This window comes from Macaca thibetana, chromosome 2 (assembly GCF_024542745.1).
Source record: "Macaca thibetana thibetana isolate TM-01 chromosome 2, ASM2454274v1, whole genome shotgun sequence".
Classification (NCBI taxonomy): Eukaryota; Metazoa; Chordata; class Mammalia; order Primates; family Cercopithecidae; genus Macaca; species Macaca thibetana.
The window spans coordinates 138,472,781-138,493,063 of record NC_065579.1 but is presented as its reverse complement, the minus strand read 5'-3'; the positions used below and the strand labels follow the sequence as shown (position 1 = coordinate 138,493,063).

General features: G+C 36.4%; 1 protein-coding gene across 2 annotated transcripts in view; it reads left to right on the top strand.

The window, feature by feature from the left end:
- Window positions 1-20,283, top strand: part of RAD18 (RAD18 E3 ubiquitin protein ligase) — an 80,972-nt gene that overhangs the window by 42,635 nt on the left and 18,054 nt on the right. For both annotated transcript variants that reach the window (XM_050778626.1, XM_050778625.1), the window contains 4 exons: window positions 564-640; window positions 1,915-1,975; window positions 11,805-11,945; window positions 15,273-15,456. In XM_050778626.1, coding sequence (XP_050634583.1) covers window positions 564-640; window positions 1,915-1,975; window positions 11,805-11,945; window positions 15,273-15,456 — 463 coding nt within the window. The remainder of the gene's footprint in view (window positions 1-563; window positions 641-1,914; window positions 1,976-11,804; window positions 11,946-15,272; window positions 15,457-20,283) is intronic.

Below are 20,283 nucleotides of genomic sequence, written 5' to 3'. Positions count from 1 at the left end.
GAAAGATAGCATTTGCAAATTCTGTGCTGTTTGCATTCAAAGGCATTTAATGTGTGACAGGGTGTATTCCAGATCTCTTTTATGTGTGTAATTGGTAACCATACCTACAGACAAAGGTTCTGGAGGCAAGGACATTTTTCCTGGTATTTGTAGACCTTTCTCTCTCCTTGAACAGTAGCCTGTTGTACTGCATTTAGTACATTGGAATTTGAGCAGACATCCCCTAATAATTGAATTCACACTAAAAAATTAATTTTCATCTTTCATTGAGACTTCTGTTTAGACCTATATATTCAAAGGAGAAAGCAAAGTGACTTGACTTTACTCTTCTGGTTATACGTTGAACAACATGTGCATGTGTAAGAGTTCAGTGTTTTAACTTCATGGTTTTTTTTAACCTTTTGTTTTGAAATGGTAATTGATTCACAGAAAAATTGTAAAAATAGATCAGGGAGTTCACATATACCTGTCACCCATCTTCTAATGTTAATAACTTAAATAATTACTGTACAGTGATAAAAAAAAAAGTAGTTAACCTAGTGGTTATTTTCTTATTTTAACAGCTGCTGAAATAGTTCAAGAAATCGAAAATATGGAGAAGACTAGGATGCGTCTTGAAGCTAGTAAACTCAATGAAAGTGTATGTTAATGGGCTATTTCAGTATCTGGATAGAAATGAAGAAAGAAAGTTTAATACCCAACAAAAATTAAAGCAAACCATTATTAAATTTGTTCATTTACTAAAACATTTCCACTTAGTGTATTATGATTTACTTGCAACTCCTTTTAGGACAATATTTGATTGTACTTAGCAGTCTTCTAGTACAACATGCAATTCAAAGTAGAGTTTGTTCATGAGCTAGAGTTCTATAGAAAATGCCTATGCCTGTGCATCAGGCAGCTTTGATATTGGTCCTTTCTCTGCTGGTTGTGTTCGATAAACTGCCTCTAAGGACCTCTAAGCTACCGCTAGGGACCTCTATGATTCCTTGTTAGCTCTGGCATTCTGCAATTCTATGATTATACTTATGGACATGTTAAGTAATTGTAAGAGGATAAATTAAGTAATTTCAGGATGGAGTATTCTCTTGAGCTTTTGAGAGAATCAGAGACCTAAAATTCTTCACTGTTGCCTTCCACTAGCTTGATGGCCCCAAACTTGAAGACAGGATACCAGTGAAGAAAATAGTCATTGTGTCCTGTGACACTGGAGGAAGTGTTTTGGTCTCTTCCAAGTAGACTTCTTTTTTTTTGTAGGCCATCTGTAGTGTGTTTGTAAGGAAAGCAATGGTTACCTTAAGAAAGTAAGTTTATAGCCAAATAAGTAGGAACAAAAATGGGATTTACATTGACCCTATTATTACCTGTGTGCTAACTGTAAGATGAGAACTGTAGTGAATTATGGAAGTAGATTTCTGATCTTTTAAGTCTGAGATTTAAAAAGTGGACCTAGAAATTTAACTTACTGTGTTTTGTATTATTGCATTTTCTATACATACTACTTTTCTATAATGACCTGGAGAAGTTAGGTTGGAAAGAGAGAAGGCAGACAAGAAGATCAGCCTTACTGATAGTCAGCTAAGTGTCATCAGTCTTCTGGTTTCAAATATTGCCTGTTGTATTAATGAATGTGGAAAATTAAATATTGAAAATAGAAAATTTATTATTTTGTTAATATATAATTGAATCATGTTGCATTTTCTACTGATAAGAAAAAATAATGAGTAAAATGTATACTGTTTCTGGTATTTAAGGGAAGTCCATAGGAATGATTCTTCCTAGGTCTATATAAAACAGATGACAGATCATTTTCCTCTATTTTAAACACTCACATTTGAGATTTGAAAGTTTGTAATATTTCCCTTTTTATCATTTTGGGGAGATTTTTATTCAGACTTTTTTTGATTATTTTAGGTAATGGTTTTTACAAAGGACCAAACAGAAAAGGAAATAGATGAAATTCACAGTAAATATCGTAAGTTGCGTGACTTTTTTTATTTGTAAAGAGCTTCGGTTGCTGTTTTTCATCTTAAGTAATTTTTTCAGGATAATGTTTTATATTAAGGTTCAATTCAAACTTTTGTTAACATTACTTAAGAGATTGAATTTTAATTGAGTGTTACTTAGTGACTTTTTTTGTATTTTATGTGCCTGCTTTTTTGTTTTTATGACTAGCATTCTACTTTGAGCTTTGCAAATATTAATTAGCTGCTCTCAGAGCATCTCTGTGAGAAGAAGCTGGGTTTAAAATGGAAACATATGGAGGTTCTATCCTGTCCTCAGGCCACTCAGTAACAATACTTCTGTATAGGATTTCAACGCTTCTATATTTGTGCCAAAAATAGTTTTCATTTTATTGCTTGTTAGCAACCTCCCAACTTTATCACTTCCTTTTCCTTAAATGTCTTTGTGTATATCTTTCCTAGGGCTAACACATTACTGTTTTGTCAATTGGATAGCTGTTATTCTTTGTGTGATTGGTTGGTTTTTAGTTTAAATTTAAGTGCCTGACGAACAGTAGATGGTTAATAGATGTTCACTGAATCAGTATTCCCAGGCATGGTGTGTTTTAATTGAGGTAAGATAATTTTTTTCTCTCTTCATTTCTTAAACTCTGAAGGCCCAGGTTCTGTAGTGATGTATTGTGGGAAGGAGGATGAAGCACACCTGCACTGGATGTAGGTGTGATCGCCTGTGCCTTGGTAGAATAGGAAAAGGACCCTAGAGGAGTCTTGGATTATGGACTGAACAACAAAAGTCGTCATTATTCTGTTGCTAGACAGATAAGTATGATGTGAACCTCTTTGATCAACTTTTAGGATGCCAGAGTGATTTTTTAGAAAGGAGAACAAAAGAGAATATCAAATGATCACACTGAATTGGCCTGTAAAAATAAAGCCTGTGAAAATAAGGAAACCAGAAAATTTGCATTGGGAGAAAGTAATTTAAATAACTGAAAGGGTGGCATCTAATAATTATCCCATATTAAGAAAAATTTGGACTGTATACAGTCAAGAAAATATTCATTGCCCACCACTTAGATATCTAAAAAGTAACTTTACTAAATAGATGGTATTAAATTAATTGATTTAACCTTAAAATAAACCTCAAAAGTCAAGTGCTTCACAAAGCTTAGATGCTTAGCCTTTTAGTTTATTCATACATTTTGATTTAGTGTCAGGTTCTAACTATACCGTTGATATATCTTCATCTTTTAAACATTTTATTAATGTTTTACATGTTGTTTTTTTAATCATTTACTTTTTATGAGGCTTATCATATAAAAGAGCAGTCTCTTGCTTCCTCCAACAACGTGCCTCTATTCCCATTCCCTAGAGGGAACAACTATCAAACCTTTTGGCGCTACTTTTGGTTATTACCTTACAATTTATAAAAAGGTATTATTTCTGCTATTTCTTGAAGCTTTTCAATTTCACATTAACTATTGATGTGCTAATATGAAAGGTGGAGATTTAGCTCATTTATGTATCCTGAGCCCTACCTTTGCTTCCTTTCCATCCTTTAAATATTATGTCATAAGTTTTTGTAAGATCAGTATTAAGTTAGATACACTGTTTATGGCTCAAGCCAGACAATTTGCATAAGATGGTTATAATTCGTTTCATCAAAACATTCTGTTTTTCTTTTTTTCCTTTTTTTTTTTGAGATGGAGTCTCGCTCTGTCACCCAGGCTGGAGTGCAGTGGCGCGATCTTGGCTCACTGTAAGTTCTGCCTCCTGGGTTCATGCCATTCTCCTGCCTCAGCCTCCTGAGTAGCTGGGACTACAGGCTCCCACCACCACACCCAGCTAATTTTTTGTATTTTTAGTAGAGATGGGGTTTCACCGTGTTAGCCAGGATGGTCTTGATCTCCTGACCTCATGATCCTCCCGCCTCAGCCTCCCAGAGTGCTGGGATTACAGGCATGAGCCACTGTGCCCGGCCCTGTTTTTCTTATAATTAATAATTCTCTTTTATTTGTTTAACTATTTACCTAGTACTAATATATCTCGAAACCTTCCAACAGAAGTATAAATCACTTTCCAGTACATTTACACACATTGATTATAACTCATTATTTTCTCAAGAACTTCTCCCCTAGGGCCACCCCTAGTCTCTGTTGTCCTGTTCCAGTCTACTGTGCTTGCCCTTTATGCCTTCTATTAATACATGGCTGCTTCTCTGGAATTTATTGTCACCAGCTTTCTGGGAATTCTGCTCTCCTCCTTCCTGTGTTGGTTCACTTCTTCCAGATTCCAAGTCTCCCTCTTCTCTTGCCTTGTTTTGGTAGAGTACATTTTCCAGGAAACTTCCTGAGAAAGGGTGTATGCAACCTTGTCCAAACTGCGGCCCCTGGGCCGCATGTGGCCCAGGATGGCCTTTGAATGCAGCCCAAAACAAATTTGTAAACTTTATTAAATACTGTGATAATTTTTTTTTCTTTTTTCCTTTTTTTTTTTTTTGGTCATCAGCTATTGTTAGTGTTAGTGTATTTTATGTGTGGCCCAAGACAATTCTCCTTCCAGTGTGGCCCAGGGAAGCCAAAAGATTAGACACCCCTGGTGTAGGGGAATTTCTTGAGATATATAACATTCCATACATAACAGGAAATAACACCTTTATTATTGATTGATAATTTGGCTGTTTGTAGAACTTCAGGTTGAAAAGATACTTTTCTCCGAATTTTCAAAGGTATCCTTCCATTGTTTTCTGCTTTCCAGCACTGTTGCTAATAACTAGCTTGCCATTCTGATTCTTTATCTTTCATTTATTACTTTTTTTTCTTGATCTGCCCATGTTCAGTTCACCATCAAGTTCTGTCAGTCTCTATCTTGTAAATATCCCCTGAGTCCATACACTTCTTATGTATCACTTTGCTTTCTTGTCATCCCCCATCTACTCTTGACCCTTCCTAATACTCAGAAGCCAAAACTGTCTTCCAGAACTGCTGAGTCTTCACATCATTGCCATTTCTGCCTTGCTGCCCTCCTGCCATTATAAAGAATTCTTCAGTGGACTTTCCATTTCTCTTAAGCTAGAGTTTGTAAAGTCTGTTATTTCCTGTATCTGGACCTGCTGAGCTCTCTAGCCTTGCCTCTTCTCTTCCCCTTACTCCTTGTATTCCAGTCACTCTGGATATCTTTTACCTCCTTTACCAAGTCCTTCAGTGTTTTAGGGCATTTGTTACCCTCTTCTCTCTTTGTCTGGAACTATGTCTTTCTCTAATTGCTTCTGACCCCTATCTATACTACCTACTCTCAATCAGCTCAATTGTAGTTTCCCTGGGAAACCCTTTGTGATCTCAGACAAGGTAAGATTTTCTTTCTATATGTACTTACATTATCTTGTGTTTTTTCATAGTACTATTCCATTCGTTCAACCATCACAAGTTTTTCTAGTACTTAGCATGTGCCAGATGCTATGCTCAGAGCTGGGGATATAGGAATGAACAAGACAGACAAAAAGCCTACTCTGTTGGAGTTTATATCTTACTAGTATTTTAGAAAGTGATAAGTGAAAAAATAAAGCAAGGAAGAATATAAGAAAAGTTTAACTTTTTGATAAAATGGTCATAATCGTTATTTATTGTGCAGTTAATTAGTTTCTTATTTCTAATTAATTTCTAATTAATGTGTTTTTATCAGTGTACTAGGGCTGCCCAAACAAAGTACTGCATGTAGACTGCATGGCTTAAATAACAAATTTATTGTCTCGTGGTTCTGGAAGGTAGAAGTCCAAGAGCAAGGTGTCAGCAGGGTTCTGGAGGCTAGAAGTCCAAGATCGAAGTGTCCTGAGCTTCTCAGGGCCGTGCAGGAAGGATCTGTTCTAGGCCTCTCTCCTTGGCTGTAGACGGCCATCTTCTCCCTATGTCTCTTGACATCATCTTCCCTCTATGTGTGTCTCTGTGTCCAAATTTCCCCCTTTTATAAACATATCAGTTGTATTGGATTAGGGCTCATCCTAATGACCTCAGGGGTGGCTCCTCTGTCATTTCCCTATCATAAGCAAAGTCCTGAGGTTGGGGAAAAAACTGTCTCGCTTAGAAAAGAAAAAAAAGCTTAAAATGAATAGTGGGGGGTTGGGGGTCTGGGATAAGAGCCTCTTGCTCTCTGGAAATGGTTTCCTTTAATCACTGTATCTCTACCCCAGTTCAGATCAGCTAGACCTCTATGAAGGGAAACAGAATCAACATTCCTTTTACCCAAAGGAAAGATAGAGGTGGCAGGATCTTGGAAAAGAGATAGATCCAACAATTCCACATTTAGCTCACCCTTTGTCATATCCTGGATGAGCCCCCATATGATGGGATAGTTCCCTGGACCTTGACCCCCTTCGTGGGCGGGAACTGGAGTAGATCCTTTCACTCAGCCCACTGCTGGCCACTCCTTGCAAGAGGGAACACATGCTGGAACCAGCCGGACGCTCCTCTCTGGTGGGAGCAGGCTCTGTGCAGGCCCCATAGCAGCGTCCTAGCCCCTGCCCTTTCAGCACGCGGGTTCTCGTCCTGCGTCTTAGAAAAATGAAGTTGCACAGATGGATTGGAGTGTAGTGTATGTGGAGGATTTTATTGGGTGATGGCTGGCAGCTGATGGAAGTTGGAAAGGGGATGATGTGGGAAGAAGGTGGTCTTTCCCTGAAGCTGCAGCATCTGAAGTTAGCTGCATTTGTCTGTAGTCTCCAGTGCTCAGCTGCTTGTATCCCCGATGCTCAGCAGCTTGCATCTCTGACTGCTTGCATCAGCTGCTTGTGTTGCTCTGCCAGCTGAAGTATTTTTATGGGCAAAGGATAGAAGCATGGCAGACCAAAAAGGCAATATTTGGGCGGCGAGATGGGGTCAGCTGTTTTCACTTAGGGCCAAGGTCCCAGGCTTGAGGGTGGAGTTTAGCCAGGAGCCCAGCCATTCTGTATCTCAAGGACACCAAAGAGCTTTTGTTTATGTGGGTCATATCTATTAATATGTATCACATTATCAATTAAAACTTAGGGATGTCTGTTTCCAGCCATGGAATAGCTTCATTTACTCTCTTACCTAAAACAAGCAAAATGAATGTACAAAGTATATGAAATAGCAATTTTCAAGATACTGGCCATTGGGCACCAAAGGATAGGGATCCTTGAGAGGTAAGCAAAAAATGTGATGAGCCTTATACTAAAGTTTCCTGGCTATAGTGTGGGCAAGTGGGTATTCCAGGCAAAGCCTGGAGACTCTAAGTTAAGGAGAAAGAGCTGAGAGATCAGAGGAACCAAAGGAGTTAGAGTTTGCAGGACGGAGTACTGGAAGGAGAAACCCAGTGATCTGCAGAGAGTTCACCTTGAGTATTCATTTGGCATGCAAAATACATTCTCTGACCACAGTGAAATTAAATTAGAAATCAGTAACAAAGCCCTTGGGAAAGTCGCCAAATATTTGGAAGTTAAATAATCCATTTCAAAATAACCCATAGGTCAAAGAAGAAATTAAAACCAAGAAATTTCAAAAATATTAACAATGAACCCATTACATGTTAGCATAAATAACATATTTTGATTTAAAAAAAAAAAAACTGTTTCCCCCTCTCCAAAAAATAAAAATAGAGATTTCTATTAGCCTAGACGGAATAACAGAGACTATATTTACTCTCCTCCATGAAAAAAAAAAAAAAGAAAAACCTAGAAAACCAGGTGAATGTTGAATGGTTTTTCAGATAATAGGAAACAAACAGGTAGCATAGGACTGTGATCTCTGAGATAGAGAGAAAACAAATCATGACTTAGGCCAAACGTTGCTGTGAACAGACAACATTACATTTCACAGAGATAGAAGGGAACAGGGGTTTCACAGCTTGGAAGCAGCAAACCTTGACAAGACCAGCCTCAGAAGTATTTAGAGGTCAGAAGTATTTAGAGTTGATTGAGACCAAATTGGAGGTGAGGAAATGAAACCATTAAGGTAGACACCTTTTTGGGGGAGGTTTTAGTGTAAAGGAAAGCAGAAAAATAGGGTCATAGCTGGAGGAGGGGTGTTGGGTCAAGGGAGGATTTTGTTTGCTTTTTTTTTTTAAAAGTTTATTATTTAAATTGGGAGATATTTAACTCAGTGGCTTTCTGATCTTTTTGACTACAACCCACAGTGAGAGATACATTTTATATCACTACTAACTGTATACATACACGTGACTGAAACAAAGGCTTCACAAAATGGTATTTGCCTTTTCCATTTTTAATGCATTCTGATACTTTTTATTATCTTTATTATTTCAATAAGAAAAAAATGCTGGTCTGGATTTACTGAGTTGTTTTCATAATTCACACTCTAGGTTCGAAGGCACAGTCTCTCTGTTCACAGCTTCATGATGGAATCCCGAACATAAGTTAGAGGTTAGCCTTTAATTATAGCAAGGACAGTTGTTTCATGGTAAGAACAAGGGAAATAGAGCATAAGTGCAGAGACAAGTTATACTGGTGCTTGAAAGATGACAGAGTTTCTGTTAGAATGATTCTATATTTTTCAAAGTAGTGCGAGACTAACTAAGAGGGGCCACATGGGGAGTGTTGAATATTTGAATGAAGAGAAGAAAGTGTAAGATAGATATTTTGGAGTATTGTAGAGAAAACTTTACTAGAGAAAGGTGCAAGAGTTGTACAGCAGTATTGAATGCCCATTTGAGAATTATGATCATGAAATTAAAGTGTCACTAGTCAGTTCAGGGCTAGATGAATAAGCCTGTAGTGAACATTAGCCATAACTGTTAAACTCTGTTTTTCATCCATGTTTAGCTGGTTGGCTATAATAGGTGGTATGATGGTGAAAGAAATATATGGGATTTTACTTTGGCAAACACTGACTTCAAACTCATTTCTTGATTTAAAGTGGACGAAGTATCTCAGTGGCATCACTGTAGAAGGGTGTGAGTCTTTTCTACTCTTGAGAGAGCCTGCTTTTAGTCTTTTGTGCCACTGGGTTCTGGGTTCTTGGGCAGACCCAGAGACACTCTGACTGTAAGGGCTGGTCTGAAGAAGAGTAGTTAAAGTGATCAGGGAGTGAAGGGCTTGACTTGGTACTAAAAAAGATTACATTTAAACTTGGAGAGGAACTAAGGATGGAATGATCCAAGTATTCAAAATCGGGAAGAAAATGAGTTGGTTGAATGTGTACTTAGCCATGGACACTCCCACGACTAGCTGAGCCACTTAAAACTTCTAAGAGGTAAATTCAGGACATATACCCACCAGAACTGAGATTTTAAACTCTACAGTACTCCTTGCCAAATGGCAAATCTTCTAAAATGAAGTAAAGAGGTAAGTGGGAACAATGTTACTAGTCTTGATCTGTTGACATTTTTCATTTTCTGAGTAGGGGTTATTGGAATTCTCTGGCTAAAGCCAGAGTAGTGGCTGCCATTTACTTTTGGTTTCCAGCCTAGCTCTGGGGTAATTAGATTTAAATCTGGGATTTTATTACTTCAGAAGATGATAAGTCATTAAGCCTTCTTAACTGTTAATGCTATTACTTTAGCAAATTTCTTAACTAATTCTTAAATCTCCAGTCTTTATGTGTACAGTGGAGTGGCCTTAGTAGGAAAATAGCTTAGACCTGGTCTAACTAAATTATGTAGATCCCATAGTACTGTGTCACCCTAGCCTAATAGAAACTACATAATGATGGTGGTAGTGTTAGCCCATTGATTCCAAGAAGCCAGAGAAATACAGGATAGTTTTCCTCAAGTGCGTAGAGTACTTAAAAGAAATCACCTAGCTTGTATCCTAGATAGGATCTTACTTGTTTCTAAAGAGTTAGTTTTTTTCCAGTAATCTTTACGTCCAGGATATATTTCTTTTGCTGACATTTTAATGAGTCTCTTATTTAAAATGTACCATACATTTTATAGCCCAACACATTAGTTTCACTAGAAGTTTTCATACATGTACCATACACATAAAAATATTGTAATTAGGAGCATTCTTTCCTGAATGTCTTTGCTGTGCCTGTCAATATTCACGTATAGGAATCCAACTATTTTCTTCCTTGTGCATCACAATTTAGTTTTTCTCTTTTCGTGTTAAAAGATAATTTTCAAAAACAAGTAACATCATTCTCATATGGATGTAAAACGAACATGTGTTTTTATTAAAGATTTAAGCTCATTAGTAGAGAGAGGGCTGATATTATGAGGTGATCAAAGAAGGAGCCAAAGAATCATCACATTTACAGATGAAAAACATTGAAATGAATGTATAATGGGCAAAAAACTGGCTTCTTCCACATTGGAGGACGGAAGTCAGTTGAACCTCCACCCAACAGGATTTTGCATATCTATAGTCAAGAATTATTTTCCATTGCTCTCAGTTATCTACAACATATACCATAGCTCAAAGGCAGTGAATGTCTGGAATCCTGGGAGAGTAGATTTAGACAATGCCATAGTTCAACTGAAGCTCAGTTTTTTTCCCTACACCCAGTAAATTCCTTATGCCTTAGTATTGTGCTAAGGAAAATGGGAGAAACCAAGTGATAAAAAGTACATTGTTGATTTTTGTACGAAAACAGTGTCAAATTTTTGTTTTAACTATTTGTAGTATGGTTCTGTCTAAAAATTTTACAGGATTTATGACATTACTTTGGACTGTGGCCTAAGTGTTTAACATTGCTAGATAAGTAAACTGCAACCTCAGCTGCATGGTTCAGAATCACAAATACATGCCCTAAAGTCCATGCAGTAATGATGACTGGCTGCTCTTTATTGAACAAATTGATACATTAATAATGGTGATCTTGAGGTCAGGGTTAATTATATTCAAAGATGTTAAAATGGTAGTAAATAAAGATTCGAGTTAGTATAGTATCCTAAGATAAGGTAGAATTGGTTGGGAGAGGTCTTAGAATCTTAAAGGGGCTCGCTCTACTGGGAAACAGGCCAGAAATGTGAAGAAAAAAAAGAGCTGGAGTGGATATCCTTTGTTATTATGATTCAACTTTCCTAGAGGCTTCTATTTTAGATCCAGTGAATACTCTTAGTACTCTTGTATCTTGGAAGTTAGAATGGTATCATTTGTATATATTTAAGAAAGCGTGCATCTTTCTTGCTCTTATGATTATGTAAAAGCCTCTCTAGAGAATGGAGTTTGGGAAGAAACCTAGAGTAGCAAACTAGGAATATCATGTTTCCATATTTGTATTTGAGGAAGAGAGAAGATAAAAAGAATCTTCCATGACACTGCAGCCCTTTGTATTCTTATGCTTGGTAGCTTTTAAATTTATTGCAAGTGATTCCTATGGATGCTGTTCTTGAGCAGTCTGGTACACCTCTTTTTTTTTTTTCGAGACAGAGTCTTGCTCTGTTGCCCAGTCTGGAGTGCGGTGGTGTGATCTCGGGTCACCACAACCCCTGCCTCCCAGGTTCAAGTGACTCTTGTGCCTCAGCCTCCTAAGTAGCTGGGATTCTAGGCACACAATACCACACCTGGCTAATTTTTTTGTATTTTTAGTAGAGATAGGGTTTCACCATGTTGGTCAGGCTGGTCTCGAGCTCCTGACAAATGGTCCACCTACTTCAGCCTCCCAAAGTGCTGGGATTACAGGCGTGTGATACCACGCTCGGCTAATTTTTTTGTATTTTTAGTAGAGATGGGGTTTCACCTTGTTGGCCACGCTGGTCTTGAACTCCTGACAAGTGATCCATTCACTTCGGGCTCCCAAAGTGCTAGGATTACAGGCGTGAGCCACCACGCCCATCCCTTGTACACCTCTTGGTATTCATTTTGTCAGTTGTAGATGGTTAACTTTCATTGTCCTAGCTTTACTGTGAAGATCTTTTGAATTTCAGGTAAGAAACATAAATGTGAATTTCAGCTTCTGGTGGATCAGGCTAGAAAAGGATACAAGAAAATTGTTGGAATGTCACAAAAAACAGTAACAATAACAAAAGAAGATGAATCTACAGAAAAGCTATCTTCTGTATGCATGGGTAAGAAACTATAATTAAAAACAGACATATGTTGAATTTCATTATTTACTTTTAATATGAAAAGAAAATTAAACCAAGGAAATTTACTTTGGAGTTCCTACTTCTTTGAAATGAGGAAAAGTATTTTTAGACAAACTTCATGTAGCAGTTTGTAAACTAGATTTATTACTGTGCGGAAAATGGTTGGAAGAATGTCCTGAAGAAACAATCTCTTTTTGTCTATCATCCTTTCAGTTAATGACAAATCATAAATTTCTTAGTTATTTAAGCTTGAGGATGTTTTCTAGGTGTAGAATTTATTGGTGGAGATCCTGAGAGATCCTGTAAGAGAGTGAATTATTTTTGTGATAGAACACTGGTGTTTACTTTGGATGAAATGTTCTGCCAAACGGTCTAAAGCTAATATACTGGTAGGCTAATACAGAGCACATTCCTTAACTTTGATCCATTTTAAAATTTGAAATTAATATTTTAATTCTATTGCCTGGGCTTTGGACCAGTGAACAAAAAAGAATCATAATGGGGGAAAGTGTGCAAGAAAATTCCTTATCATGTTTTTCTATACTGTGGCAAAATATATATAATACAATATTTATCTTTTTAACCCTTCATAAATGTATGTCATTGGCATTAAATACATTCACAATATTGTATAACTATCACCAATGTCTATATCCAAAACAATTTCATCATTCCCAGCACAAGCTCTGCACTCATGAAATAGCAACTCTTCCGTCCCCTCTGCCTCATAGCCCTGGTAATAACGGTTCCACCTTTTGTGTCTATGAGTTTGCCCATTCCAGGTACCTCATATAAATGGAATTGTATAATATTTTCTTTGTGTGTTGACTTCTTTCTCTAAGCATAATGCTTTCAGAGTCCATCAGTGTTGTAGCATATTTTAAAATTTCTTATTATGATTAAACAGTATTCTGTAGTATGTATATGCCATATTTTGTTTATCCATTTATCTGTTATGGTTATTTCCACCTTTTGGTAATTATAAATAATGCTGCTATGAGCATTGATGCTCAAATATCTAAGTTTCAGCTTAGAGTGGGATTTCTAATTCATATACTGGTTCTATGTTTAACCTTTTGAGGAATTGTTAAACTTTTCCGTAGTGGCTGCATTATCTTACATTCCCACCAGCAAAGCATAAGGGTTCCAGTTTCTTCACATCCTTATCAACGCTTGTTATTTTCTGATTTTTAAATTTTTTTAAAATTGTAGATGTGAAATGGTATGTAATTGTGGTTTTGATTTGCATTTCCCTAGTGACTAATAAACAATTTGTGCATAAGGTGCTGCCTCAGTATGTAACTCATGGTCTTTGAACAAATCGAACTTGTTCATGCAATTGTGAAAGGATATTTCTAGAAACTAGTTTAGCACTTGAGAAAATCTGACTGAATATTTCCCATTAAGAAAACTTTTTTTTATTAGTTGAACCTCTCTTGAATATCATTGATGGCTTGTATGTATTTATGAACATCAGTATTACTCTTTCTGGGGTTCAAAGGTGATTGCTGCTTTTAGATTGCTGTGCATGAATGAGATGTCTGAGAGGGTAAGGAATGTGAGAGAGGTGAAGACAGACACAGACTGACTAAAAAGATGAATTTTGTATAGCATCATACAACCAATATAATTGTTGCTCTTTAGGACAAACATTGAAGTGCTCATGTAAGTGAACAAGTTGCATATTCTCTCAAGTGAAAACTTAGCCTGTTTTTGTTGTGTGTCTCTGGGGAGCTCTGATGTCTGAGCCTCACTCCTGAGGCTCTATTTTGAAGTCCTGCATTCTGAGATCTAAGGGCAGGTAGGAAGGATAACTTATTTTTTATGCCTACAGATTATTGAATGCTGTTTGTCCCCAAGAAGGAATATATTGTCTAGAAGTGTATGTAAGAGTGGAAGAAGTAAGAAAAGAATACAGACAATGTGCAAAAATAAAAGATTGTTTTCAGTTGAATTCCTGTTCCCTGGTTTGCCAGCTTTTTTGCATGCGCCTCACTAGTTGAGTAATATAGTCCCTGGGTGAACCGAGTTGACTGGGGGATTGGCTCCTCTTAATGTGATCCTGGTATCTGTTTACAAGAGGAGTTCTTAGAGGTTCAGGATGGTCATCCTGGCTAACTTCTTTTTCTCTTTTCCAGATATACTTTAGAGGGTGCTGTTTTGTTTTGCTAATGATAGTTTATTGATAGCCAGATGACATTAGGAGCATATTTTTAGGAATTATACTCTTGTGAAGTATGCTGTTCTCCCGCTATAACAAAAACTTAGAACTATTTCTGAAAAAAATTTGACTGTGTGAACTTGGCAAGGTTTTTTGAAGAATGTGTTATGTTCTTTCCCCATAAATTCTCTCTGTATAACCAAACCTTGACAATTGTATTTTTATTGTGCTTCGTTGAAGACCACTTGCCTCTACAAGTGCTTGAGGAGTGATGTGTGAAAGCTCTGTTTCTCTGTGAGGAAACACATGAAAGGAGCTCTGTACTATTATTAGCACGTGTAGCTTGCATGCGAAAGTACCTCCTCAGTTCCTGAAAGTTAAGGACAGCACAGATGAAAATCCCAGCAGAGTTTATGATGAGTAGGAGAATCCTGGGCACTAAAGAACCTTTCGCAGATATTCTTCTCGCTCATATTTGTAGAAAATTGGCCATTCCCATATGCCACATTTTTGTAAACACTGCATCCTTCCAGCTTTTTGGGGTCTTTATTTTTATCTGCAATAAGAGACCTTAAAAGCTGAGAATATGACAAAGAATGCATGGAAATGTGATGTATATTGGATCAAATGGAAATATTCCTTATGTCTGATTAGTTGTCCTTTTCCATAGAGAATAATTAGATTCTATTTAACAGGTTTAGAAAAATGTCCAGATAGATTCACTATCATATAGTAGTGACAAATATTGTGGTTGTCTTATTAGTTGAATCTGTAGTCTTTTTTTTTTTGGTTATACATCTTACGTTGGTTTGTCAGTGTTCTCTGATCTATGAAATATGCAAGAATTCCTCAGTGATATGTTAATAGATGCCTCATTAGAATTACAAGATTCTTCCTGCTCCTGGTTTTAAAATAAATTTTATTTTTAAACTAATTAATCTTGGAAAAACATGGGCTGGATAGTATAATTAGGTAGCACCATTGTAGTGTTAATTCTTGCTCTCTGGCTGTCACTAGAGTTCTGGAATCAATGTGACATATTCTTCAACTTTACTAAGTGCATATGGTAGTATTAAGTGTTGCAGAAGTAATAGGCGTACAGAAGTTGTAGATTTTAACGTACTCTTAAATTTATTTTTTCCTAGGACAGGAAGATAATATGACCTCAGTAATAAACCACTTTTCTCAATCAAAGCTGGTAACAAACCACTTTTCTCAATCAAAGCTGGACTCCGCAGAGGAATTGGAACCTGACAGAGAAGAGGATTCTTCTAGCTGTACTGATATTCAAGAAGCTCTTTCTTCACCAGAATCAGATTCATGCAATAGGTAAGAAACATGCAGGAGTTGATTATTTTAAATATCTACCTCATATGCACACATAGATAGTTAGGCAGAAATAATTAGAAAGTAGCTTTGAGGCATGGTATGGTGTGTCACTCTTACATTTCAGTCCCTTTTTACTGCTGGGTCATCTTCACAGTGGTAACAAGGCAGGATTTGGGAAGGAAGTACAGGGATCAGAGGGTGAGTTTGGTATAGGCTTTATATAGCCTTTTTATAGATATTTTTCCTACCGTTGGAAAAGAAAGCATGATAGGCAGTGAAATTTTTGTCAAGACAATGAGTGAAGGAGATAAAAACAACTGTATTGGAAAACAGAGATGATCAGAAAGACATGGCACATAGGAGAGTTAAGAAATGAAAAATTTAACTGAGTAAATAGATGGGGAAACTTTAAAAATGAGAAGTTTGGTAATGAGTCATTTTGAAAAGATATTTTAAAAATATATAGGGTTTATTTTACACACACACATGCATGCACACATACCATTTTTTGTTCTGGTCTTTCACTTAATATTATGTCATAAATGTTAACATTTCTATAGGTTGGCACAAAAGTAATTGAAACCACAGTTAATTTTGCACCAACATAATACCTTATGTTTATAATTGTTATTTTTAAATGAGTACAGTATTTTGTTATGTCTCTGTACCATAATTTACCAGACCCTTCAGTTTCTGTTAGAGCTCTGCATTTTTTCCAGTGTTCTACTTACGTGCCTGATGCTATGGTAAAGCTCTTCCTTTGTTCCTATTGAATACTTTTTTTTTTTTTTTTTTCATTTTTTCGAGATGGAGTTTTGCTCTGTTGCCCAGCCTGAAGTGCAGTGGCGCAATCTCAGCTCACTGCAATCTCTACCTCCCAGGTTCAAGCATTTCTCCTGCCTCAGCTTCCCAAGTGGCTGGGATTACAGGCCTGTGCCACCTCACCTGGCTAATTTTTTTTGGTATATTTAGTAGAGATGGGGTTTCACCGTGTTGGCCAGGCTGGTCTCGAACTCCTGACCTCAAGTGATCCACCCACCTCAGCCTCCCAAAGTGCTGGGATTATAGGCGTGAGCCACCGTGCCTGGCCACTTTTCTTACATTTATTATTCTGATAGGTAGGCATTGCCTTCCGAATGAATTGTACTGATTTAAAAAATGCTACCAGCAGTATGTCAATATGAGTGTGTCTTGGAAGTTATTTGATCTTTGATGTTAGTTTATTTAAAAATTAGTAACATTGCTGTAGAATGATAGACTATTTCTAATCTAACTAATGGAATTATTAGTACATTTTTTATTAGTATACCCAGTGACCCTCTGTTTTTGTAGGATACCTGGGAAACAGTTTCAAATTAGTCAGAATGAAGTATTAGGAAGGAGAAATCTTCCCATCTCATTCCAAAGATTTTCAAGATCAAAAAATTATATTTCTAGTTGACTGAGGGTAAAACATAGGGTTGCGTGATTTGTTATCGTAGATCAGGCCATTCCTGCAAGTCCAGTGCAGTATTTGTTTTTAAACACACATGTAGGAATACAGAAAAAAAAAAAAATCAGAGTCAGGGGAATAAGAGTTAGATTTTAACCATAGTCATTAGATGCTTGAATGTTTTGGAATGCCAGAATGATTTGGGACATTTGGGAATGGCAAAAACTGAAAGGGAAACGTGGGGCAGTCAGATGTCTTTATCTGGTTGTGAGAATATGGGAAGTGGGGCGAGTTTGTTGATGTCCTAGCCTCATTCAGACTTGTTGGCATCACTGAACTATGAGAGGACTATGGGAAAATGTCATTGCTTTTAGGTATACCATGGCCGAGGAACTAGGAGAGCAAGCAGTAGTCTCTGGGTTTAATAAAAAAGGTAAAGGAAATATGGCTGAGGGAAATATGGAGTAAACTTTATTGGGTCAATTTACTAAAATGGGTTAATCCAAAGGCTGATCATTGTAACTCATTACTCACTGAAAGAATTGAAAGGTACTTTCACACTTATCCCCAGTCACATATTGCTCCTGCTGCTACTTCATTAGGGGATTAGCCTTTTCTCATTATTTATCTTCCTACTGACCAAGATTCTGGGTAATATTATAAGTTTTACCATCTTTAATGATTTCCTCTTGATAGGAGTCATATAGGGGTATCCTTATACTACATTGTGAGGTGATCCTTTTGTTAGCAACTGAACGTAAGTACAGTGATGCTAGATTAACTTTTGTTCTCTGTCCATCACAGGGTCTGACATTACACTATTGCACTCAGCCATTCAGCATATATGTATTGTGTTCCAGGCACTATTCTAGACACAGCAGTTTATCAGGGATGAAACCATCAAATAATTTTTTAAAATGTAAGCACTTATATTCTACTTCACATTATAATTAGTTGGTAATATATGTACATATTTCTGCATGCACACACACGTACATGGCTCAGTGGAAGTACACACTAATTACATATTTTAACAGTTTTATTGAGATACAATTCATATACCACACAGTTAACTATTTAAGAGTACAATTCAGTGGTATTTAGTATATTCACAGAGTTGTACAGCCATCATCACAATTTTATAACATTTTTATCACCCCACAGAGAAACGCTGCACCCATTAGCGGTTACTCTCCATTTCTTCCCAAACCTCCTGCTCCAAGCCCTAGACAACCACTGATCTTCTTTATGTCTCTATAGATTTGACTCTTGTGGACATTTTATGTAAATGGAATCATACAATATGTGGTCTTTTGAGATTAGCTTCTTTCACTTAGTTTGCTCTCAGAGTTCATCTGTGTTGTACATGTTTCAGTACTATATTACTTTTTATTGTCAAATATTTAATTTTATGGATATACATTTTATTTACTCATTTGTTAGTTGATGGACATTTGAGTTGTTTCCAGTTGCAATTTTAACAAGGAAAAAAATCACCAAGTTTGCTTGCACACTGTGGAAGCTTAGCTTTAGTGATGGTATGTAAGGATTTACTAGGCTTGCTTTGAGAAAGTGGGCAGTGTCTCCTCTAGTACTCATGTCTTAAATTGTACTACAATACTAAATATTTACTCATTGTAAATATTAAGTATGGTAATCTTTACATTTTTTATTTTATTTGGGTTCTTTTTTATATCTGTTTCTGAATCATTCTGCTGTTTTATCAATCCTAAGATCTTTAAGCTTAAAAGGTGGAGTCTATTTCTTGTATAAGACCTAGAAACTGAGGCTAAAGGGAAAGTGAGAAAGAAATGGACCTTAAATAATGGTGTTGGTTTAATATCAGGACAGACCACTTGGCAAATGATTCAAGAGTAGATTGTCAGAGTGAGCATACAGCAGGAAGCAGCTATGGGCTAGCAAGAAAAGTAGTTGGCTTTAAGTTGATGGATTACAGATCAAGTTCTGCCGGGTGATTTTTGATTCAGTCTTTTGAAGTCCATTTCCACATATCTTAGAGAAGCACATTAAAATATCTTATGTCTCAGATCTGTTGGGAAAATGAAATGAGATAATAGATGTGAGAGTCATTGATAAATATATGATTGTTATACCTTCATAAAACAAATCAACTAAATTTTCTTCCTAATTCAGGAAATTAGGACTTATGTCTGGACATTTTTTATTAAAAACTTTTTTTTTTTTCTTTACAGAGGTAACCAAGTTAAATGATTGGGCATTTAGAAGTGCTTTCACAGCCCTCATTTTATTCATTTTAAGACATACGTTTTCAGTTTTACATTTTAATATCTGAAATTGTGATATGTCTTATAATCAGCAATAACTTAAAATTGCTGATGGCCTGGTTGTAGTCATGAGGTATTTGCCAATGGGTGTACGTCACAGTGCTTCATGGTATCATCATTGGGTTGGGTTACATGTATTATTGGCATTCCATTAGTTAGTCACGTAATATGTCTTCAACAAAATAATGAAACCAAAAAAGTTATTATGCATGAAGAAAAGCGCAAAAATAGCAGCAAGATTTAAGTTTGATGTTAGGGAGGTAATGTTCATCATTGGGTGAATGATCTGAATTTTGTGTCTTCTTGAAAAACAGTCAAGTGCCTTACAGGATCTAGGAAAGAAAGATACCCACAAGTATATGAAGACATGTTACATTATGTGTGCAAAGAATTGCCTATTTGTTACATGACAGACTGAAGGCAAGAGAAATGGCCAAATCCCTTGGAATAAATGGAAGAAATTTCAAAGCAATAACAGCATAACTAATTCTGTTCAGCATGACTAATGCAAAAGAATATTGCTAAGGTTTATCAAGTGTCAATTTGTCAGACACTTCTCCTTTAATAGAAACTGCTTATCTGCCAACATATGCAATGTGATTGAGGAAACAAAGAAAATTATAACTTCAGTTTGCAGAATGGATGTCAGTGTTTTAGATCAAATTCCTGGAAACAATAGTCTAGTACATCTGAGAAATGCTGGTGCTCTTGGTGGTGCAGAGGATGAGTTTTTGTGGAAAAACTCAGTTATCAGAGATGCTGAGTCAAAATATGATGAAGTAGAGTTGGGGTCTGAATATGAAGACAGTTTAGGAATACTTTAGCCAATTTAACTCAGTTTTTACAAATATATGTACAACAATAGCATAAAGTAAAAACCTATGTCTATCTAAGTTTAACTCTCTGGATACGTACAAATTAAAAATTCTAAGTGAAAGTGAAATATTGTATCATAGTTGACTTCAATTTTTTGTCTTTTAGTGGCAGATAAAATAATGTTTCATCTTGCCATCAACGTTATCTTCAATTTTGTGATTAAGGTCCCTGACTTACTTCAAACATAATTTATATCATCTAGTTGGAAACTCA